Source organism: Bacillus rossius, chromosome 1, assembly GCF_032445375.1.
Source record: "Bacillus rossius redtenbacheri isolate Brsri chromosome 1, Brsri_v3, whole genome shotgun sequence".
NCBI classification, from domain to species: Eukaryota; Metazoa; Arthropoda; class Insecta; order Phasmatodea; family Bacillidae; genus Bacillus; species Bacillus rossius.
In genome coordinates this window covers 236,633,908-236,659,107 of record NC_086330.1, presented here as the reverse complement: position 1 = coordinate 236,659,107, position 25,200 = coordinate 236,633,908, and the positions used below count along the sequence as shown (strand labels likewise).

General features: G+C 36.3%; 1 protein-coding gene across 3 annotated transcripts in view; it reads right to left on the bottom strand.

Moving 5' to 3' along the window:
* Positions 1 to 2,390: 2,390 nt before the first annotated feature.
* LOC134527381 (alsin) overlaps positions 2,391 to 25,200 on the bottom strand; it is a 239,496-nt gene continuing 216,686 nt past the window's right edge. For all 3 annotated transcript variants that reach the window (XM_063360019.1, XM_063360021.1, XM_063360020.1), the window contains exon 14: positions 2,391 to 2,728. In XM_063360019.1, the coding sequence (XP_063216089.1) occupies positions 2,681 to 2,728 (48 nt within the window). In that variant the 3' untranslated portion in view covers positions 2,391 to 2,680. The remainder of the gene's footprint in view (positions 2,729 to 25,200) is intronic.

Genomic DNA, 25,200 nt, shown 5'->3' with positions numbered 1-25,200 from the left:
CATGATTCCATGGAACACAAAAAAAAAATCACTACAATTCTAATAATTTGAAGAATGTTGCTGTGTGTGGTAACTTTAACACCTGAATTACCTCTAAACACTGCACGACCCTCGAATCGAGAGACTGTCAACACCACCACAAGGACCATAGCTACTGGTCTGTGCCACTGTGTAGTTTCTCAACTCAGTTCTTTTTACACTGCTAGACAAACAGATAATTCCAAATGGCTTTCAATAATTTATGGATTTCTTATGGTTTTTTTGGCACCTAAAATAATTCACTGCCAATCAAAGGTTTACAGATTTTTCATGTTGAGTGGCAACCCTAATATATCATTTATCTTACTTGCCAAGTTGATATGGATGGCATGCTTGTGTTTGAGAATAAAAATTAAGTGGTAAGAATAATTATTATTAAACATTTAACAAAAACAAGTATCACAAAAAAGAAAATCAAAATTTTTTTTGGTTAATTCTGTTTGTTTATGCTTCATTATTTTTCTAATGACTGAAAATTATAATCAGTTCCTCCAATTGCCGAAAACAATACATTAATATTTTTAATTTCAATGTCATACCGACCTACACAAATTTTACTGTTAAAAGTTTTTTTTCTGTGGTGCCGTTACGGCAACAGTGGCGGATCCACCTCAGACCATATATTTTGATAGGGATACGTTAGAAAAATTAATACGTCAAAATACACAATAAACTAATAAACGCTGAATGTTATACAAGTAACACAAGATGTATGTAGATATCGTTATGCAGGTTCATAGATACTTACGTTATGTCTACTTCGCCTTATGTTTCTGTGGGCAAGAAAATTCTTTAGTAGAACATTGTATCTCTTGTATCACCCAATGGATGGTGCTTTCTATGCGTGTCTCAACAAAACTTGATGGCCCATAGACTAGCTTATTCAAACAATTTTCATAACTGTGAATAAAGGTTCTACTTGACATTTGTAAATAAACTGTGCACTTTACAATAAGTTGGAAATGTAAGTATGTATAATTTTAATGCTTGTAGGCATTATAGTTTCAGGAACTGTGTTCAGCATTTGAAAATAATAATTTAATATTACACTTAAAATCTTAATTAGTATGTTTTACTCACATAAGAGCACTGTAATGAAGTTTTTATGAATGCTGTATCACATTAGTACCTAGATGTATTATAATACTTTCTTATTTGCAGAGAAGAAAATGAGAATCATCCAAGTCCAAATTTTGTAATCGTGTTTGAACTGTTTGTAAATAAATTCCATTCAACGTCAAAACAGCACACCCGAAAACATGAAGTCGTAGAGAATGATCTTTGAGTATTAAAGAAAAACTCTTCTGCCTTCCAGGTGCATATCTGCCCTGTTTCCAGCGGAACAAAGTAGTATGAATCAGGTGTAGTTTGTAGGAACAAAAAATAATCTTTATTTTTATTTGAAGTGGATTCACACATTTTCTAATCCTATAAGTAGGCCAAAATATAAAAATTATTATGAGGTTAAAAAATTAATAAAAGTAGTAGAATATCGTTTGGTAAACACTACAACGTATGCTTTTTCTTAATTAGCCAATAGTTGATGGTCATTCATGTTAAAAAGAAGTATGACATTGTTTTTCTTTCAATTAACAATGTAGCCCCTCCCTCAAGTCATCACTGGATCCACCCCTATATGGCCATCCTGTCCGAGTTCACAACGTCATGCTGTTGTTAGAACACAATCATCAAACCAAAGACTTGTCATCAGTCATAACCATGGCTGTGGCACATGAAAGCACACTTTACCTGTATATTCCCAACACACAACTATTTGCTGATTTATTTATATGTATATTCTGAATAAATATGCCCCACCAAATCTGCACTTTAAATTATTTCCCCTAAAAATACAACTTGTATCATAGTTAAAATCACACTATTTTGGTGAAATGAGTAATAAAATTATTTTATCTTCTTATAAATTTAAAAGTATATGAATTTTATCTATAAATAAACAATATTTAGAAAAGTAATACCAGTAAAATAAAACTGTTAAAAGACTAAAATTTAAAAAAAAATTAAAAACCATAAAATCTTGTCTCTACGTTATTTATCCTGAAAGCAATGCTCAATGCTCATTCCTCATAACAGCTGCGTAGTGCAGAGTCTGCAAAATCCTATCATAGACCAGCTTACAAGTTCAGGCATGTTTTGAGCCCAGCAAGACTGGGAGAATGGGTAGCTACGCATTTACGAAAATGGAGTTCATGATGCTCAAATGGTTTTTATGGCAGTTTTAGTGCCTACAGTTTATCACTGCCTTGAAGACAACATTTTAAGCAACTAATAAATAAGCTGGTAACTCTATGAGTTTTCAACACCACCAAGATAATAAACTATAAAAAATATGACATCGCGAATAAATGCTGTAATCAACAATATCAAAACTATAACAAGCTCTTCAAATACACCCAGTAATAATACAAAATATGATTGAAAATTACAGACCAAATATTTTACATAAAAAAATATAACTGAGTTAATAGCAAATATGTAGCCTGCAGACTTTATTCAATCAATTCTGTAAGTTTGCTGAGGCTGACTAGTGACTAGTTCAAATCAAATTTGATCCATCATTACCACAGTCGTCTCCACACAGTGCGAACACAAAACTGTGTTACACATGATCTTCCTTTTGTTAACTGTTCAAAATAATTTTTTCTTGGAGTATCTGGTAGTAACATGCCTGAAACAAAAGAAGGAAACTGTTCAACTGCATTGCTATTTCTACATGCTATTAATATGAACTCATGGTTAGAAGCATGATTACAGGGTAAATAGTGATAAAATAGGAAAACCATCCAAGTGTAAGTCAATACATCGGATAACACAGAAATCCAAGGGGTAAAAATTGTGTAAAATTCACCTGAATGACCTAATTTGGTTTATTAATATGTCAAATTTAATTTAGTTTAGGTTTTTATTTTAAAATTTTAATAATGGTTTGGAACATACAAGAAATTTGTTTCCAGCAAGTGCGTATATTGGATATCAAAGGAAATTGAAAGTAAATGTACATTTTGATATTTTTTATACATAACATATTGGTTTTTTAGTAATATTAATAGTATTTTAATAATAAGACTGTGACAAAATATAAAAATAAAATTGGAAACTACTGAAGCTATGTCAGACACAGAAAGAAACTGAAAACAATAGAATCATTCAAACACATTTTTTTCATTACTAGTAACATTATGTTACTTATATGTTTATTAGCTAGAATAATATAGTTTCTTGTTTTTTATACATAAATTTGATGATAGTTTTGTACACAAACAATCCCCAATCCCCCACATGGGGTTTGAGGGTTTATATTTAGTGAGAAAATACATGTTTTGTGTGTCTAAATAAAAATTATTTATTTACACATTTATATGACATATGGTGTCATATTTGGCAGGAATATATGCACTTATAACTGCTAAAATATGCTAAATTTGATTATTGTAGGTGCTTCACATGCATGGCAAAAAATGGGTGAAAAAACACAAATATTTTTATAACCAATTATTCTACGTTAGATCATGAGACAGAAATTTTATATCTCATTAATTTTGATAGTGCAACCGTAAATTAAGCATAGAAAATATTTGAAACATTCGTGAAAAAATTAAAATATTTACCCTGGAATAAAGAAATTGGCTGTAACTAACATATTACTGACGTAGATATGATGAGTAGGGCCTGGAAAATTTCGGTGTTTTCAGTATGCAAAAAGCGGTACTTTCAAATTAGAAAAGCGGTGGTTTAAAGTCGGTATTTTCGTTATGCAATGGAAATTTTACCGGTATTTTAAATGTTGACTAAATTGTGCAGTTATTGAATATAATAGTTTACATATTTAATAAACAATCCATGTATACTAGGAATAGGCTAATATGCATAATAACAGCCAATTAAATCCAAAACAGTTACACAAAACAGACACGTTGCTATAAATGTTTGCAACTACAAATTTTCTTTTTTTTTTTGGCTGCCAATGCCACATGCTTAGCCGACTTTAGGTGTTTGTCAATGAAATCTTTTCTATCCCATGAAACTTTACAGTTGCAAAATTTGCACATCACTGTGCTATTGCAGGGGTGCCCACAAGGGGGGGGTAACGACTAAGACTGCGTCATTAAAATTTCAGGGGGGGGGGGGGGGTGGTTAAAAGACGAGAAAAATGTATATATTATTTACATAATTATAGCTTCTAATGTGAAAATACGTTTCTGGTGCTTTGATAATTGAAAGGGATCTTGTATATCAAATTGGCAACCCCGCACTTTCCTCAACAAAAGCAGTTTGGTATCTGTCGGTTCAGGATGGAAATATTACCTGATATGACCAAAATTATTATTAGAAAATCAGTTTTAATTAATGCAAAATGTGATAAAATATAATACTAAAAAAGTATAATATTATAAAATAATTGAGTAAATCATTGATAAAATGGCATAAAAAATTTCTGGGGGGGGGGGGGGGGGGGCTCATCATTAGGTTAGGGGGGGTGGGCACCTCTGGCTATTGTCAGTACAATAAAACCCATGTTTCTGATACTGATATGCTCGTATTTAATGGAGTGGAGGAACACGGGGTTGCCACTTGAACAAACCCCAGCGCACAAATGAGAAGAAATTTAGTGTGAACTATACCCCAGATCAATTTTGAGCATCAAAACCATACACGAACACGGCTTATGTAAAAATAAGGTAATTATGCTGAAACACAAGACTTGGGTTAAAGGATACTTTAACCTTGTGTGGATCAAGTAGAAAACATTCGGCTATAAACGAAAGAAATAAGAACAATGCTATCCTGAAATGCTGTGACATGTTTTTGGAGTAGATAATCACTGCGACAGACCGACAGGATGCGCTCCTGCCCTTGCCATCAGGGATGTTTATTTTGACAGCTCAAGCAAAAAAAAAAACACGCTGACAGTTTCTCACGCAGAAGGTTGAAATAAGGGAGGGAATGTGTTGCAAGGGCGCCCATACCCGGGGGCAGGGGGGGGGGGGGGGCCTAGCTTTCAGGGAAGGAAAAATATATAGTGTAGTCAGGTGTTTTACTTTAAAGAAAATTATTTAAATTCGATATTATGTAGAAGTGGTTCAACACGAATATATTATTGTATATCGTTTTTTACATGTCTACTTCATTTTTTTATGTTAGTTCAAGCATTAGTTTCTGCTGCTGCGATATAAGGTGTTGTGAACAGGGAGAAAACGCTGTTCAAGCGCAACGCCCGTGGCGAGTCATTCCCCTTCGTAATCCTGCCAAAGCTCACGCGATAACACAACACAACAGATTTAGACAAGTCAGAGTTAGACGACGCGACAGTTGACATGTACTTGTTGACGGCGAAATGTTTTGCTACTTTTTCGTCATAATAATGTGTATGTTCACAAATAACATCTCAAAACAGATTTTTCAATAGTCTTTAGGTCTACAGTTTTATGCATCTGGTCTAGATTTAGTTTAGTGTATTCAGTCAGTATAAATAACTTAAGTGTAAATAAATCAGTGAAAAGTGTAAAGATAAAAACCATTGTTATTATGTAGTGTTTCTTAGTTTTCCTCATTCGTCACATCCGCTCAGAATATTCACAATTTTTAAGGTAAGCTAACACCTTTAAAGTTACTCAAATAAGAATTATTGCTCAGAAAAGTCTAAAGCGTAAAATTTATGTTGGAATATTGAATTTAGAGGAAAACGACTTTTTCCCTTCAAAAGTGTTTAAAGGGATAAGGATTCCGCTACCTTCAGTAGACTCGGAAGCAATTTACACTGGAATCTCGATTTTACGTACGCTCACGGTCGCTTGGATTGCATTCGTAAAATCGTTATCTTCATAAAATTTTAAACACCCCACCCCGTGAAGATACATGTTATAATTTATTGAACGGAATACATATATATATATAATATTAAATAGTAAAAACAATGACTGCCGTCTGCTCTCTGCCCTCCCCTGCGTTCCCCTTATTTTTTAACATTCCACAACTTGCCTCATTGCACGAGTGATATAAAAGTGACATCACAGCGACTAAACACAGTTGCACCACGCATTGCATCATGTTAACTTTTGTGTGGTGACAGTAGGTTGTCCGACATGCCTTTCTTGGATATCTTTCCTTTTCGTAAGACGCATGCTACTAAAATAAATTTATATTTGAGTTTGCAAACTTGTCCACTCCTTGCCAGAGACGACTGAACATAGACGAGACTATCCAGGGTAGGGTTGATGAGCTGGAAGAATTCCCTGCCTTGCATTTTTATGGACTTCACCTTATCATATTTATCAGTTAATCTTTAACAGATCGGCTTGAAAAATATTAATGAACGCACTTTTAGTAACATAATCGAGGAGAACAAGCACACAGTTCAGTGTACACCTGTACTGTTTCATAAAAGTGATCATAGGTAGGGATTGGAAAAATTCGCGGTTTCAATGACCACTAGGATAGACTCCACGATTCTCTATGTACTCGGGCAAATATCGCCTGGCTATTGGCTACCGACTCGGGACACCTGTTTATTGCAATTCTTATGATTCAATACTTCTTTTGTTGAGTGTTTGCCATTGGCTCAGAGTCCTTCAGGTAAATTGCGGTCCAATCACTGACGCAGCATTAAGCTAAACGAGTTTGGATTCCAGCCTGTCTCGAAAGGAATCCGCGAATTTTTACGGTCTCTAATCATAGGCTTATTTGGTGAAGAAAAACGCTGCTCTGTAACGACAGACATTCATTAAAAACACAGTACATTTTAGTGCGAGAAGCCCTTGAATTTGTGATAGCCATAGGGAATTATTTGTTTGTATAGTAAGTTAAAAAAAGCTTAGTTAAAAATCCGCTCGTCAAGTATACTTGCTGCGTCACTTATACCATTTTTGAGCGTTTTTTTTTACTGGGAAACCGATGCAGCGAAGGTAATGAATGCGACACATGTCAAGATAATGCCTAATGGCATAGGTTGCTGTATATTAGCGGAAAGGAGAGGAAGTAGCTACTCAATATCGTTTCTTTCTCTCACGCTTCACAAGGTTTCAAGCTCAGTTGCTATGCTCACGAGCTGGAAATGTTGGAATGGGTAAGGAATGTTGAGTATAGTTCATTTGCGGTAAAATAAATATTTTTACGGCCTTGACATAATTTTTCAATCGAAGAAATTTCGAACTTTGCGACAAATAGTGTACCTAGTCCATTTTTTTTCTTCGATTTTGAGTTTTATGCCGCAATAACTTATACAATATTCACTAACGGTAAATGGCTGTTGTATTAGCTTAAAAATATGAATACGCTGTGCATTAAAATTAATATTTTTATATGTTTTCAAAATGTTTTTTTAATTTTTTATTAAATATATTTTGGAGTCAAATTTTCCGAATTTTAGATGGTTCCTGAAAAATGTATTCGTCCGGGCTCCGTAAAATCGAGGTTCTAATGTACTCTTAATTTTGAAGTTAAGTACTGAACATGTTATTTAAGGGTTTATCAGGGCCGTATTTACGCGCAGGCTATCTAGGCTGTAGCCTATGGGCCCGCACCACAAATGGGGGCCCGCACCACATGACACGAAAAAAAAATTATACTGCGACGTGGATCTTCTTATATTCTTAAAATCCGCGTCGACATAGTGTCCAGTTTTGTGTGGATTAATTGCGCCGAACTAAACTCTTCTGTGGAAAGCTGATATATGAGTTATGAGCATTTAGAAATTTTTGATTATTTTCATTGGTTTTGGTGTCACTTAATTCCTTAACCTCTAAATACTGTTTGGTTAAATTGTCTAGTTAAATAATAAACTAATTTTTTCTGCGCTATTCTATCACTAAATAAACTTATAGTCCTCGACTACTGAATTCATCTGTGCTAATTCTAAATGATAAGCAATTATGATTCATATCGAAACATAGTAATATTCATTTAATTGTGAAAAATTTTTTGACTATAATTATAAGCGTAGTTCAGGTGTTACATTTAAAAACAACTGTTTTCTGACTGTGATAACATATTTAAATAGTTTCTCTCCCAAAGTTGAATCTTTTGACCAACACGTTTTAAACTTTATAATTATTTTAATTCAATTTATATGCTACATTTATTTATGGGTAAAGAGAGCAATTAGTTGAAGGACTGTATTCTTGATATCCGTTTACCCGAGACGCTGCAAAAGTATAAGGACTGTATTCCTGCATTTTTGTTGCTAAAAATTCATTTGTTTCAATAAAATAGTTAAAAATTAATTAATAAAGTAGCCAATATAGATTTTTTTTATGGCGAATGAGTACTGTGGTCTGGTATTTTAGTAACAGGACAAAAATTTTTAATAGGGTCAGAACTGGAACTATTTTATGGCTAGTAACAAGCCGCAGTTAAGTCTTCCAAAATATTAAAAATACTTCATACCCCTAAGTCTGGACCCCCCCCCCCCCCTACAAATTATCATATGGGCGCCCTTGATGTGTTGAAATGTTAGTTGGATAAGGAGGAGGGGGGGGGGAAATTGTTTTTACATTGTTTGTGGCTCTGGGAGGGATGAGCCTTGAAGAATTAGCAGGGGATGGGAGAGGTAAGCGTCACATGACGTCAAGCCGCCGGGCGGGTGAGATAACATGACCGCTGAAAGGCTTTTCGTGAGATAGTGGAGGCGCCGAGCTCGTCTAGACACTGCCGTGTGGACAGTCTAGAGGGGTGGTATCTATTTTTAGACGTCTTTTGTATGCCTGGCTGCTTACAGTACAGCTCTCGCCAAGATAAACGTGAACACATAGAGCCCAACAAAGTGTAACAGACTTGTTTTTCAGCCAATTTTACTCAAATTTTCGACTTTCTCTGCTCAAATTTTTCATGTTTTCTCAAAAAACGGTCATATAAACGGAATAGATGCATCAGAGGGGGGTCGCATCGGCGGGGTCTACTGTAATGGTACTTTTCGGGGATATATTCGCAGTGTAATATAGAAATGTTGTGGTTTTCGCGAATGTACTTACTTTTCGCGTTTTCATGCGAATTTTCGCAAAATTCGCGATCGCAAAATATTCCAGGCCCTAATGATGAGTCATGAGACTGAATTAAGATCTAGAAAAATCTGATATGACGGTTCAATCCGCGTTTTCATACGTTGACGACAGCTGTCGTGTCTATCCTGGTCCCTAGGCCCGCTGTTGCCCATAGCCGTCTGGTCCGGGCATGAATGTAAAAAGTGCTTTTAAGTGGTGCTTCGAGCGGTGAGCACACCCGAGCGCGGCGGCTGGTGTGACAAACGACGGTGTCATCGGACCCATACCGCGTGCTGTCTCCCACGCATCTCGTGCGTCCCCCTCCCCTGCTTCCCGCTCGCCGTGCGGCGGTGCGTGGGAGGCAGTCGTAGCTCGCCTGTCATCCGCGACAGACGCGTCTGAGCGCTGCTCTGCACTTCGCCGCTAGAGACCAGTGCCTTAACGACATAGACAAAACTACGGACATACATAGACCGAACTAAATGGTGTCTCGAGCGGCCGACAGCTCGATGGGTCGCTGTTGTCCTGGCCCCCTGTTGTAAGCCACAAGGTGAGAACCCGTTTACTCCCTGAGTTTTAGGCTGGTTGGCGCCCTCGTCAAGACAGGGAATCACTCGCAACAGGGGTCAGAGAGCCAGGCGTCGTCAACGTATTATTGTTTGTCCAAAACAGAACTACGAAGAAAGGTTGCATAGATTCTAATAAGGTGTTTCAAGCTCATATCTCTTTTGCTCTTTGGGATATAAGCCTCCCTTACACCTACATGAGTTTTGATCCACTTTTATACAACTATACAGTCCTTTGCTATTCATGCTCATTAGAAAATATGAAATATTTTTATCAATGGGAATTTCAACAATGATGGAAAATAGCAATTATAAATGTAATTTATAGCATTAATTTTAAGTTATACAGTGTTATTAGCATTTATAAAATTTTCAAGCATTTCAAGATGCATTGCTGTATTCATATGTTTATGAGATTTGTATTTTCAAGTCAATAGCTGAAACTGTTTTACAGTTTTAAATGAAGCTAACATAATGGTTAAAAAAAAATTATGTATCTTAAATGGAAATGCCCTAATTTTATTCCATACATTACATTATGTAGATTTTAAAACATTAACCTCAATTAATGTTTATTCTACAACAGGTAAAGAATTAAATAGATTTTGTCAAGAGCAAGTTCAGCAAAGCAGAAATATTAATTTCTAGATGCATGGTTGTTCTATGTATATGCATGACATGAAAAATGTTAAATTTGTATTACTGAATGAAAGTTGTATCAATGCAGTATTCCTGCCCCCTTCTATCAATAACGCTCTGACTGAGAATGTTTTATGTTGATGTTTTCTGAATGATTCAGAATTATTTTGTACTCATGTTCCTTCTATTATGTACAGCAATTTAAGTAATTTTGTTTGTGCTTTAATACTATTAAAGATTTGGGTTAGATTCTATATAAAGATTAATGTAGTGTGTTTTATTATTGTTTCCTTGTAATTTATTTAATCAATTAAAATAAAAATGTGTATTAATTATGTTTTGTCAAATTTTAAAGCACTTTCAGGGGAGTAAGACTGTAACATTCTAGAAGGTTTCAAAAGAAAGGAAGACACAGGCGCAACACTCACCAGCAAGTTATTTTTCATGCCTCAAATTATTGGGAAAATCCAGCACGTGAGCGCACGACTGCATAGCAATGAACCAGAACTTTCACTGGGCGCTGCCTCGCCAGCCAATCAGAGCGAGCTTTGAGGCGGTGTGATGTGTCTTCCCAGACTTTCAGAGAAAAACAATTTTCCAGTATTTATCCTTATATGGTCATTTTTCTGGATCTGTGTTGTGATTGGTCAGTTGTCCCACGGGGTTGCCTCCCTTTGTTTCTAACGTTGTAAAGAAAGGTAACTGCACCGTGCAAGGCAGTTGTCGCTCGATTGTTGCTACGTGCGGCCGCGTCATCGGCAGCTTGCCGAAAACAATGAAGTAAAGTTACGAATAGCTAACTTCACACCTGATGGTCGGGGCCAGGTCAAAACGTAATCTTATTTTTTTTTTTTTTTTTTAACTTTTGGACCCTTAACTTAAAATTAAAAAAAAAAAAAATTTGAATTTTTTTTTTGGTTATGTAAGTTATGATACACTTTTTTTTTTTGAGCTGTAATAATAAAAACTGCCTTGAACTCTCATTTTTATTGCAACTACATAGTAAAATTTTATTATAAGGGAATAATTTATCTTTGATGTTGACAACAAGACAAACTTAAAAAACCAAACTTCAAAATCATTGTATACAAACATAAACTTTTGAAGTGATTAAAGTGTCTTGCTATTTTTCTGGGTTGTATTGCCAGGCCAAACTGGAATGTAACAATGTAGGTGTGCCATCATTATTTTTGGTTTTTACAGAGAAGGGGTTTTAAGAATAATTTTACTAACAATAAATTTTTGTGGTCTCCTTCCTTGAAAAGTTAACTAATATTTTTTGAATCACAATTTTAGTGTCTAAATGGACCAATTGTATGACAACTTTAGGGATAGAGCGCTAAATAGTTTTGAGAATTCTGGTGTGAAAGTAAATTCCCAGAATGGAGACTATTTCATGGGAAAAAAAATATCTGAAAATGGTATGTTATGCAATTTAAACTCTTTTATCATCACACAAAACCTAACTTCACAAACCGTTCAAATAAAATTTATACAGTTTTTAAAATGTAATTTAACTATCCTAACAAATTGTCAAAATGTTTTACAGTGTTTTAAACGTACCTAAACTAACTATCCGTTAATTTAAAATGCAGGTAGTATAATTATTTGAATGTCACAATGCTGCATTTAAGAATAACAACAGTTATTTATTAAAACTGATAAACACAACATGTAACTTAATATTGACATAGCATAATAATGCTGAAAAATAACCAAGTTTTAAAATTCAACATAAATTTCCTTAGTATAATAAACACATATTATAAAATAATCATATTAACAAGTTAATTACAATAATTAAACATTTAAAATAAATATATACTTCTCATTAGTAGATGACACATTATAAAAATAACATCTTCCCTGATAACATTTTATGTTATTCATTCCTTAGGTGAAGAAATTAAATTGATAGTAATTTAAATCCTAAAGTCTTGATTATGAAATTGCTTCACTGTTTGCCTAACCAGTACAAATCAATGTTATGATTTTATTCAAGTTTAATACAGTTTTTTTTCCCCCTTTTTACCATAACCTCACCATTTAGGCACAATACTCATGATGTTTTGCATCAAAATTATGGTAATTTTTCACTCATCATTGGTTTACCCTACACACTCTGTTTATATGTGTAAGACACTATGCTTTACTCAACAATGAAGTATAAACATAACTTCAAGATTACAATTTTTCAAGTGAGTGAAAGTGTATAGCGTGTATATTTAATTGTTCATTAAAACATCTTGAAATTCTTCTGAAATATTATGAGACGAAGAAGAAGCATATGTAGGGGCAAGGCTGTAGCCTGGATAAAACTACTGTAAGTAACTAGACAACAAATGTGTATTCCTGCGTTAGGAGTGAGTCAACTCATGTATGTAGAACAACACCATGTACATGTAGAAATTAAATGTGCTTTGCAATAGTTACAGTGTACATATGTCACACTGTGTTAACTTGTCTCGTACTGACTCTTTGATTTCCTCTTGCGTAGGTTTACTTCAAGATCGGTGTTGTCACATTCTGGTAGTACGTTGGGTGGAATCACCTCCGATCTAGCACAGCATAGGGCTTCGTAGGGGTTTAAGTCATAACAATATTACCCCTCTTGCTCTGCTTAGGGTCTGGTGATTGGGGTGTTCCATCACCAACCCTCTCTAGTTTGTCGATCCCCTCTGGTTTTCAGCTAGGTACATCTGGTGCGTAACTGCCAGTCGCAGTTTGCTGCGGCTGTGTAACTGTGCAGTTTGGCGGAATTGGCTGTTGCCTCGCAAAATATCCTTGCTGCATGGGATGATATTTGGTTGGAGGATAAGTGAAGGTAGAGAAACTCGCTGGTGATTGATTCACAGGAGCGGTTTCTGCTACTGGGGAGTACAACAGTTGCTGCAGTTGTATTCGGTTGGGTGGCAGTCGGTTGGAGTCACTCCAGTGCTTCTCACAGGGTGGCCTTCCCTCATTGTCACCTGGTCGTGGTGTCTTGTTCTTGGTAAACTTGTCACGACGTATATCTTCATCGTCCCTCCCCCACTGGGTCTTGCGGTAATTGGTGTGCTTCTTTGGTAGGTAAACCCTCTTATTCGGCGGCTGTTGTTCACGTTTGTTTTGCCCCCTTCTCTTCGCAGGCTGCCATGCGGTGTAACAGACGTTGGCTTTTCCACCGTCGTTTCCTCGTTGCCAGGGTGTGTAGAGAGGTGCTGCCTTCTGATGAATCGGTTTATCCAATTTGCTGTTGCTGCTTCTTGACAGCCGCTCCAGCCTGTCAAAAGCGAGGACCTGTTCGCGGAACTCATTGATATTGTTGAAGTTCCGTCCTGTCAAATAGATTTGATATTTCAATGGTAGTTGAGATGTTACCATCGCGATGAACTCAATATCGCCCATCTCTGGCTCTAAATATCTCGTTCTTTTGAACATCTGAGACAGGTGGTTTTCCAGAGTCTTGTTCTTTTTGTGATCATACCTCTCGGTATGCATGCGAGCTCGCAGGTATCACTGTACCTTGACGTTCCAAAACTGCTGTTTGAAGTTCTCCTTGAACTGATCGTAGGAAGTGACTGTATTCTGCAGGACTTCCCACCAATAGTATGCATGGTCTCTTAATGCAGTTGTCATGCACTTCAGGCATTCGGTGTCACTTAACCTGAACATGTCGGCATACTCTTTGAATCTATGAAGGAATACTCTTCTAGCTCAGTAGCTAGTTGTGTGGTTGTGCTGACACTGGTGTTGCAACTGTTTCAATTGGGATTCAGTGTTAGATTCATGCGTGACTAGTCTGTCAGAGACTGCTGACACACTAGCCTTCATCTCCTGGTTTTCTCTGTGCAAATTACAGTTGACACTTTCCAACTGCTGCTGGATACTATCTCTGGTAGCCTGTAAATTGTTTTCTAGCCTAGCACTTTGTTTCTATAGGTTGTCTCCCAATTGTTTGTTGTATGCTTTTAACTCCTGCAATACACTCTGTAGCATAGCAAATAAGCTGGCACTGGTTTCGTTGCCTCGGGCAGAAAACAATGTAGGTAACACAGTGGGTGCTGCTGTGCTAGTCTGTGGCTGTGTATCATCTGAACTAGCCGCTTCAGCTGGTGCTATGGCTATCAATGTTTCAAGCGGATGGGTCTCAGTACATGTGGAGTGGCTGGGTTACAATGGAGTAATATCTTCATATGGTACAGACTCAGCACTACTGTCCCTCGACTGGTTATGACTGATGAGTCTGCTCATACCCCTAGTTTCCATGGTGTGTACACAAAAACCACAACAAAACACAATAACAAGCAAACTGCCGTACACACTATCGAGCCCTGCGTTCATGCGCCTATAAGTTCTTTTCCGATACGACCCCACATTGTGGTAGTCAAATTACGGTAAATATGTAGTTGAGCGGTATTTGCGAAAAAAAAAAATGTTAAAAATCCGAAAATACCTTTATAAGACGCTCTTCAACTTCCTCTTTTCATTAAAAGCGGCGGAGGTAAAAAATTCCAAATACTTTAGAAGATATTGAATTTTTAAATTTCATCATATGTAGTTGAGCGGTATTTGCGAAAAAAAATGTAAAAAGTCCGAAAAATATGTTTATTAGATGCTCTTCAACTTCCTCTTTTCATTAAAAGCGGCGGAGATAAGAAATTCCAAATACTTTAGGAGATATCGCCGTTCTTATTTTGCATACAAGACCTGTGTTTATCATTCGACCGCCGCCATTTTTTTATTTTGCTGTGTGTTTGTGAATGCCTAATTAATGAAAATGGTCGATTAGGTCAGGTCAGTTACATTATAAATACTTTGAAATTAAGCGTACATTAAAAATAATATGAAATTATTTCAATGGTTCTTTAGTTTTAAAGTATTTATAATGTAACTGACCTGACCTAACAAACCGGGACAAAGGATGAAAAGTAACAACTCACGTAAAATTTTTTTGTTACTTATTACTTTAGCAACAATAAAAAATAAGACTTTAAAATTAGAAACGATAAAAACTCGCCAAGTTGGAGGCGGTAATTAAACACCGTTTTAAAACAATAAATGAACTAAATAATCACGTATTGGTTCATTGGAATTCTGGCCTATCACGATCAATCACGTGACATCATTATCCAATAAAAAAATAGATACTCGTAAACAAGAAACAATGCAGAATGCCACATGAATGCACTGATATAATTGTGATGAAATTTAAAAATTCGATATCTCCTAAAGTATTTGGAATTTCTTATCTCCGCCGCTTTTAATGAAAAGAGGAAGTTGAAGAGCGTCTACTGAAGGTATTTTCGGATTTTTAACATTTTTTTTCGCAAATACCGCCCAACTACATATTTACCCAAATTACTTCTGTACACTAACAGCCTACACTTTGTTGTGCCAAAGTGTTCTCTGTACAATAACTGCCCACGTTTTGTGTGACAAGCATTTCTGTAAACTATCATGAGCATACAATTAAAAAAAATATATAATAATAATAATAAACACAATTAATATGTAATGGAATTGGGTGCCTTGTATTATGGTTAACATAACCTAGTGATCATTAATAGAAACACAAAATGGTAGTTAGTCATAACAATAAAAAAATAAAAAACAACAGTTATTTTATAGGTAATGAATAATTGACAAGTGTAATATAAATGACCTCAGTAACAGCTTTCTCGATAGAACAAAACCAAACAATTATTTCCAAACCTCTGTTCCGTAACGTTGGGCACATGTATATTAAAGTTCATTAATTTTCAAAAGTCTATTTATTTTGTTTATTATTTGCCTCCAGCTAGTCAGACACGAAACCCTGACTCCTAAAACCACTGGACCTATGTGTGACAGTTTGTTGATGTAGTTCGTTATATCCAATAAAATTATTGAAAACACGTTAATCCCTAATTACATGTGAGATATTAATAATGTTCGCTGGGACTGGAGTTATCGACGTACGGCATTAACGTCACTAAATGTTAGTGCAGCCGGCCATACCTGAATCCTGGTACAAGGAAACTTCTCAACCTTATATTTCGCGGTAAAGTTGTTCCTGTGCGCTGCATTCATTTGCTGACGTACAGAGTAATTAGTTCTCGCGTTTAGCTACAACTTCGTAGCTACATGCGGCACTGATCTGCTGCAAACAGCCGAATTCCTCACAGGAATTAACGCCGAATTACTCCATCTTCCCGGCGTCAAATTACACTTTTACACTATAAATTTCAATTCTACATTGTCGGCACTCGCCAACCAATCCAAACGTCGACGCTAGGCGTCTTTATTACAAGCAAACAATTATAATGTTATTGTTTCGGACACAGCGGAGCATTGTTGATTTGATGCGTTGTCATGCCAACGTCCGAGGCCGCTGACGCTCATCACCACTCCAAAGAAAACACTGCCGAAAGTCAAGGAAACAAAACAAAACAAATGAACTTCATAACAGTTGCAGTGAACCTGTAAATACCATTGTATTACAATGTCATGGGAAAAATAAACAAATGCAAAGTATATAAAAAATAAAAAAAACCTAAATCAGCTGATGTCAACAGATAGACCCAACGATGAACCTAAAAAGATATTATGGACAACACAATGATAAAAACACAGATAAACACAGTAGGTTTCCTATGGCAAAACAGTTGCGACGTTTTGAGAACTGGCATTTGTTCCCATCAGGCACAGACATATCAGACAATGGAAAAAACAGGGGGTTTATACATGTTCGACTTCCTCCCCTAGCACAGCCAATAAGAGGCAAGTGTTCCCCTGATTGGTCGCATAACTAAGGCCTGATATTATTGGCTGGTACATTGTTGTGAGAGTAGTTGGTTTGCAAGTGTTTTTTGTGGTAAATTAGTTTCTTTTTTAATGAAAGCTATCCATATTTTATAAAATTCTATATTTGTTGATTTCATTTGGGTGTTCTTTCTGTATGAGTGGTGCAGCAAGCTTATTTTATTTGTTCTGTTTGATAAAAACTTTTCTTAGGAAACAGTTGGAACTTTTGACTAGTAGAAATAAAGTCAGTGGAAGTTTATTTATTTGAATGACAAAGTCTTTTCTGCAATCTTTGTACTCTCGATAGCTGCGTTAATTGGATACCTGTCAAAAACTACTGTGTTAGAACCATAATGCCTTTACACAAACTGTACGTCATTTGTGCAGATTGATGCAAACTATTCGTTGCGATGCCATGTGACTATGTAGCAGATATACACAATCTATGACATAAATGCTATTTCTGAAACCAGTATCATCTGGAACAGGCATAAAAGCTTTGTAGCATGAATATTTTGTGTATTTGCGCATTCCCTGTTTGCTAAACAAACCTAAAGGAAATCGGGCCAGTTCGAATTGAAGATACTCCTGCAGATCTTCGTATGATTGCTTAGCAACACACATTCTTTGATGTAAGAATAGAGGAACAATGGGAATGACGTCTTTAATTTTGATGTTATGTTGATAACTGCAAGAGGAATCACTTTATCTGAACGCTTGAACTTCACGGCTTCAAAGTTGTTGCCAATTATTTTGGAAATAGCCAGAATATAAATTTCATGAGAACTTTGATAATTGATTCTTTCATCTCTGATGACTCCAGTTATTATAGAAATTTGTTGATGTACACTCTACTATAACTCGTGAACTATTCATTTCATCTGATTGAAAAAATGTTTCATACAAAAGTTGCTAGAAATTTTATTCTCTATAATTTTTGTAACAGCCATTTTTGACTTGATGGCGCTGGACAGAAGTTATTCTCAAAAGACTTCTTTTCAGTAGCCTTTTTCCAATATGGCGGTGGAAGCTGCGGTTCCTCAAGGTTTCATACACTTGTAATATTAATCAAGACACCAAACCATACAAACAACCAAATTAAAACTTTCCTTGACTTTTTGTAACAAAAGCCCCCGTTTATGTCTTCAGTGACTGGACTAGATGGCCTAAGTGAATTAAGGAATTGGGAAAACTCTTCTAATTTTTTGGAGACATGTTGTCAGACAAGAAAAGTGTCATCAACATAACTAAGCAGATTTTAAGAGGGGTGTTTGTTTTGTTAAGTGCTTCTTGCTCGTAACTTTCCATAAAAATATTGGCCATGAAGGGAGAAAGTGAAGAACCCAAAGCCATTCCACCTGTAGCTTATAGAATTCGTCTTTGAACTGGAAATAGGTTGTATTGACACAGAGAGTTCCATGCGTGATGGGACAGGTATTTCTGGTACAGGTATGTTAGTGAATAGGCTTTGCACATCAAAGCTTACGAATATCTTAGTTGGTGCTATTTCTAATGTCTTGGTTATGGAGAATAAGTGACCAGAATCTTTAATGAAGGTAGGTGTTTGGCCTGTGAGTCATTCAACAATTTTTAAGAGAAATTTAGAAAGTTGTTGGCATGGAGAATTACAAGAGCTGATGATAGGTCACAAAGGCAGGCCTGGTTTGTGGATTTTTGGTAAGCCATAAATTTGATGTGACTTACTGCTGTGAGGTGTTAGGGAGCTCCTGGTTTTGTCTGGTACGTGGAGCTGGTGATTTTTCAGAGTCTGGTACACTTTGCGAATGATGCTGGAAGTTGAATCTATGTTCAGATGTACATATTTGTCTGAGGTAATCAGTTTGGTGATTTTATCATCATAGTCTGTTTGTTCCAGTATGACTGTGGCCTTGCATTGTATTGTCATAATATTAATAGTCATGTTTCGTATGCTCGCACAGGAGTGGGGCTATGCAGATAAAAATGAGCCTACGTGCACGCCTTAGTTTCATAAAGTGAAAGAACAGTTTGAAAATCTCTCTACCAAACTTTATCTTTTGTTTCTGAGCTCTCTTCTTCCGCTTTTCAACTCTCTTAATGTATTCCTTCAGCAGGAAAACCCAGCCATTCATACTGCATTCCAAGTCGAACAGTTTTTTTGTTGATGTGATTGTTTGGTTTGTCAAAGCTTCTTCAGTTCCACAGTCTGAGAAAGATTTGTTTCAGGTGAAATTTGGAAGCGTTAAATTGCAGAAAACTGATGCTGAACTTGTCATAGGAGCAAAAACTAGAGCTTACATGAGGGAAGTTAATTTAACAGAAAAGAGATTGAAGCTGTTTTATGCTGATGTAAGGTCATTTTACACAAAAGTTTGTGACTACATTGCTAAGAAGTGGCCAGTTAAAACCAAGTTTTTAGAGCATGCTGAAGTTGCTGATGTTGGTAAACAAAAGGACAAAAGTTTTTCATCTATTAAATTCTTGGTTGACCAGTTTCCAAAGGTGCTCACTCAAGATTAAACTGAAGCGTTGGAAACAGAGTTCAGTCGTTTCCAGTTCGATTCATTTCTTTAGAGAACAGCAACAGGATTGATGAAATCTGGTTTAAGATATCAAAGTTAACAGACTCATCTGGAGTGAAAAAATATTCTTCTCTCAGTAAATTGATGATGGCACTACTTCTCATTCCACATAGCAATTCCCCAACAGAAAGGGTTTTTAGTTTGGTGCGGAAAAACAAGACCGAGTTCAGAGCAAATATGAATTCAGAACTTCTCAGTGCTCTGTTAGTTCATAAAATGCAGCTAATTTCCAAGAAGAAAACAACTGCAAGATGCGAAGTGATCCACTAGGCTATACAACTTGAAGTGTGCTACTGCTGCATCAACTTCCACCCAAAGTTCTTCCATTGACACTTATTTTGTCAGAAGAAGCAGTTGACGAGAATCTATAGGTCTAGTTGGTAAGTAGTAGGGATGTACTGATTAGAATCCCGATTAACTGTAATCGCCCGATAATAGAGAATCAGTAATTAATCTTAATCTGCGATATTTCAACAGATTATTTAGACAAAATTGTCAACATTTTCTCATTATATTTATCATAGTTATCTCTTAGCATTATAAGAAAAACATGCCAATGATGCTAATATATTCTTTTAATGGTAAATAGTAAACTCTTTTAGGTTTAATTCATGAAACACCGTTCAAACTGTAGGCCTACACACGCGCTGAAAGTTTCAGAAACTTTGTCGTCTAATAAATTAAATATACTCTTATTTTATTCAATTGACGATTTTCTTCTAGCATGTTTGGCTAGTATTTCCATTATTGTTAGCTCCACGCATCAAAAAACTGCTTTGAGTGCCGCTTGTAATAAAATACAACACATAAAACAGTATAAAACACAATAGTATTATTTGAGCAGCATCATCACAACTCCATTTTACGTTTAGGCATAGAATACAGAGGCGTTTAGGTTACGCATGTCATGTGATGAACAAAAACAATTTGGCCAACTTATCTCACTTCACCGGAATTTCCGTTGTATACATGAACCTTTTTCTATTATTTTTTATTATTATTATTGAAGTTGCTTTATTAACGGGAAAGTCTTCTTTACTTTTTATTTTCACTTATATTAACAACAAATATTTAACCAGGAATAAACGTTCACGATTGCGATAGTTGGTGGTCGGTTGTAGGAATATTTCTGTTTGCGACTGAAATTAATTTTTCGAATATTGGTAATGTCTGTGTTAGCGAAGACGACTCGGCGACTGTAGATTGTTTTATTAACTAATGCACGTCCATACATTATGTAAACGGAGTGATGAATTCTTTGATCAAATATTACAGTATATTTTGCTAAGTTTTCTATTTGTTGGCATTTACCAAAATAAATATTTGTTAAGAGCTGTTATACATTGCACTCACTATTTAATGTTGCATAATAATCAATGGTACGCTAGTCACAGTGCTGTGTGGAAACATTTTTTTTTTATGATCCGGGCCGGACGATAAATATGCAGTGTGTAAATATTGTTCTCAAAAAATATCGTGTGGTGGCGTACATGGAAACAAAACGTCTTTCACTACAAGTAATATGTGGAGCCACACAAAGTTAAACAGCTTGTATTTCTTCACAAAAATCTAAAAGCTATTAACTATAGCTATTAATGTTTTGTGCAATGCCTTAGCTAGCTTACCAAAATCTTAAATATTTATGTAAATAAAAATGATTTTGTCTGCATTATATACATATTGTTGCGATCGCGCTTGGCTGCAGTGCATGGCATCGCCGCACTCGTTCGGCCTGTCTGCGCCCCCTTCCACCCGCATCCTCTCCCTGGTATCTCGTGTCATACTATCTCGCTACATTCTGACCGTCGCAGCGCGCACCTGCCTCAGATCGGGTTACTTAAAAGAGGCCGCACTGCGGAATAAAATGACTCAGACGCCTTTATCGGCGTTCTTAGAGCAGCCACCGCGTCCTTCGAGGACTCACGATGCGTTTCTGGGCATTTCGACGGCGAAGGTCGCGCGATATCTCGGAGACATGCCCGATTGTTCCGGATGGGAACCCAAGGGCTATTTAAGGAGGTTGGGCCGACCTTCGAGTCAGTCAGAGAGAGAGTCTGAGTGGGGAGCTCTCCCGCGGCGGAGTTTCCGGACGATAGTGCCGCGGGTGCGGCAGAGTGGCGAAGTCCTTGGACGAAGGTTCCAGGGCAGAGAGTCTGAGTGGGGAGTTCTTCCGCGGCGGAGTTTCCGGGCGATAGTGCCGCAGGTGCGGCAGAGTGGCGAAGTCCTTGGACGAAGGTTCCAGGGCAGGGAGTGAGTGAGTTCAGTGGAGTCGGGAGTTTCCGGGCGATAGAGTCGTGGGCGCGGCGGAGTCCCGAGTGAAGTGGCGAGCGAGTCGTCGAGTGGGATCTCGGCGAAGGGTGTGACGGCGGTGGCGAAGTGCGGCGACGGAGTCCCGCGGCGGAGACCCACGAGGGGTGCTGCGGCGAGAGTTGCGTCGGAAGTGCGGCCCAGCGAGGTGTGTGAAACGAGTGACTAGGGAATTGACATTTCTTTACATGTAATTAATTATCTGCCAATTTAGAAGATTATTTGTAAGTGTCAAGTAGTGGTAATAAATAAAACTGTGTGTGTGAAATAAAATCTATTAATTGGGCTATCCTTACGAACCCGCAGGTAAATCGTAACAATATGTATGTACACTTATGGTCCATGCCTCCATTACATCAATTTTAATCACAATGTTGTTCTCTTTGCTTTCTTTTTTTAATTTATGTATGTAATAATTGGGCAAATATAATCAGTATTCATAATCGGTTTGGAACATCGGCTGAGTTTGAATTTTTTAGTGAATTGTTAATCGTAATCGGTAACCGGTTTTTCAATATCGGTACATCCCTAGTAAGAAGCATTTGATTTATGTTATTTCAAATGTTTTGCATTGTTAAATATTTCCAGTATATGTTCCTGAGTCCTAGTGTTCTGTCAAACTCTTGATGTACGTACTTGTATTCATTAACAATTAGGGTCCCGCTGCTTCCCCTAAATCAACTATAAAATAAAACTAAAGTTAAACTTTGGCATAATTTAGCAGAATGTTTGATTAAAAAAATGTATACAGTGAAACCTCGTTAATACGATATTGGTTAATACAGAATCCTCGTTATTACAAACCTGTTTAAATCCCCAGCAACATGAATAGGATCTTCAGTATTAAATAGTTTGCTTATTACGAAATATCGGATATTATGTAATTCGAAGTTCTACTGTGACCCAAAACTTGTTTTCGCGCATATTTAATACCTGATAATACAAGTTAGTTTGTATTCTCGTCATGAAAACATTCAGGGCATCTTCAGAAATAGATATTACTGATGTCATTTTAAAAGAAAAATCTTGAATATGATTGCACAGCGATATTGTACGAATTCCACATGTGAAATACAGAAGAAAATTTCAGTGTACTACTATATTTTACCAAATCAACTTCTAAAATACTATCATCTCGTTTCATCATGGTTATGAAACATTGTACATCGGCCATGTTGAAACATAACAGTATCAAATTCACAACGAAAAATATGTATAAAACGAAATGTAAATAAAGTAAAGCACATAAATAATAACAATTATGTCTAACTCCCTACGAATTATGTTTTCTCATTGCTATAACAAATTAATTTTAAATATCACAGTGAAGTGATACTAAACGATCAGCAAGCTGCCGCCATATTGGTTGGAATTAGAAGAGTGCGGGTGCCCTGTGTAATATATTGCCATATTTTGGGGAATCTTATTACTTGCCCCCATAAAACAACCCTAATCCTCAAATTATAGTAAAAAAAAAACAAAAACAAATTTAATTGTATTTTCCCATTTACGTCACAAAAAAGATGGTGCTGCCATCTCTCGTCGGCCGTATCGTAACCCCGCCCCTTAGTGATGCAAGGGCCAATCACAGCGGTCCCTAATGATTTTCGTTGTTTCCTTTATTAATTGTTTATTAAATTTAATATAATTTTATCTTCGTAACTCAATTGCATTCGAGTAAACAACAAAAACATTAATATAAACATATAAACAACTAACGCACTATATTTCCACGGTAAATGCTAATAAATCAGCAAACTATTAAAATAATGTCATTTACAGCTCTGCATTTCAGGCAGATTGGTTGCACGTTTATTTATAAGTTTTTATGATAATCACAATGTATATAATTTTCTAGGCACCTTTTTATTAACAAAATATGTTGACATGTTTAAATAGTTTATTTTATAAACATGTTACATTTCCGTAAACCCTAATACTATTTCATATTAGTTGTCTTTAGTTGTAGGCCAAATGGCACGCTGTTATAGATAAAGCTTGAATTTTTTGAACGTTAAATATTTTTTATTCCTGAAAATACTGCGAAAAATATTATTCCCTGCCGCTCGAATTTTTTCCTGTTAGTCGGGATCCCGCACACCCTAGTCATCCAATATACGTATGTACTAGACTGAAGTTGGCTTATTCTCCAAAATTATAAATTTGATGGTGCCATGTCTTATTGGTCAACGTATGTAGAGATGTTGAATTTTATTTACATCACTGAAAACTGGGTTCAACATGAACAGGGTCGTATTTAATTTTTCATATTCAAATTTAATGGCCCAATGTTAGATATTCTGCCTTTTCCGGTATATTTTATGTAGTGTATGTACAAGTTCGGCAAAGTTCAAAAACATAACCTAAAATGGAAAATAAACGAAAAATAAATGATTTAACCATTGAAAAAAAGTTAAGCCTAATAAGGGAAGTAAACTAGGTGAAAAAACCAAAACCTCTATTGCTAAGGAGTTTAATGTCCCACTGTCAACACTATCAAAAATAATGAAAAATGAATCCAAGATTAAAGAGCACCATAAGAAAGGAGGAGGGTTGAAAGGACGAAAATGTATGCGTGGTGCTAAGTATGACGAACTAGAAGAGAAATTGCTTGAATGGTTTAATCATTCATGGTCCAAAAATTTGCCTCTTTCTGGGCCTATGATAAAAGAAAAAGCTGATATGTTGGCATTGAAAAGTGGGGTTGATGATTTTAAATGTAGCAATGGGTGGTAGCAGGGGTTTATGCAAAGACACAATTTGTTTTTTCTTAGTGTGTGTGGTGAATCTGCAGATGTAGATCACCAGAAAGTTGACTAGTGACTGGAAACATTGAAAAATACCATCAACCAGTACAGTCCTAGAGACATTTACAACATGGATGAAACTGGTGTATTTTATAACCTACTACCAGACCATACCATGGCCTATCGAGGGGAGCCCTGCCATGGTGGCAAGAGGAGCAAGGAGCGAATCACAGTTGCACTGTGTTGCAATTCACATGGCAGCAACCAAATTAACCCGTTGGTTATAGGAAAGTTTTTGAAACCATGCTGCTTCAAGGGAGTCACAAATTTCCCATGCCAATACCAAGCCAACCAAAATGCATGGATGACATCTAAAATATTTCGTGATTGGTTGTTGTGGTTGGATAGGAAAATGGCTGTCAAGAACAGAAAGATTCTTCTCCTCCTTGATAGATGCGCATCTCATTCTTCTGAATCACTGAAATTGGACAACATTCAGTTGATGTACTTACCTGCCAACACCACCAGCATTTTGCAACCTCTTGATCAAGGCATTATTAATAATGTCAAAAAGATATAC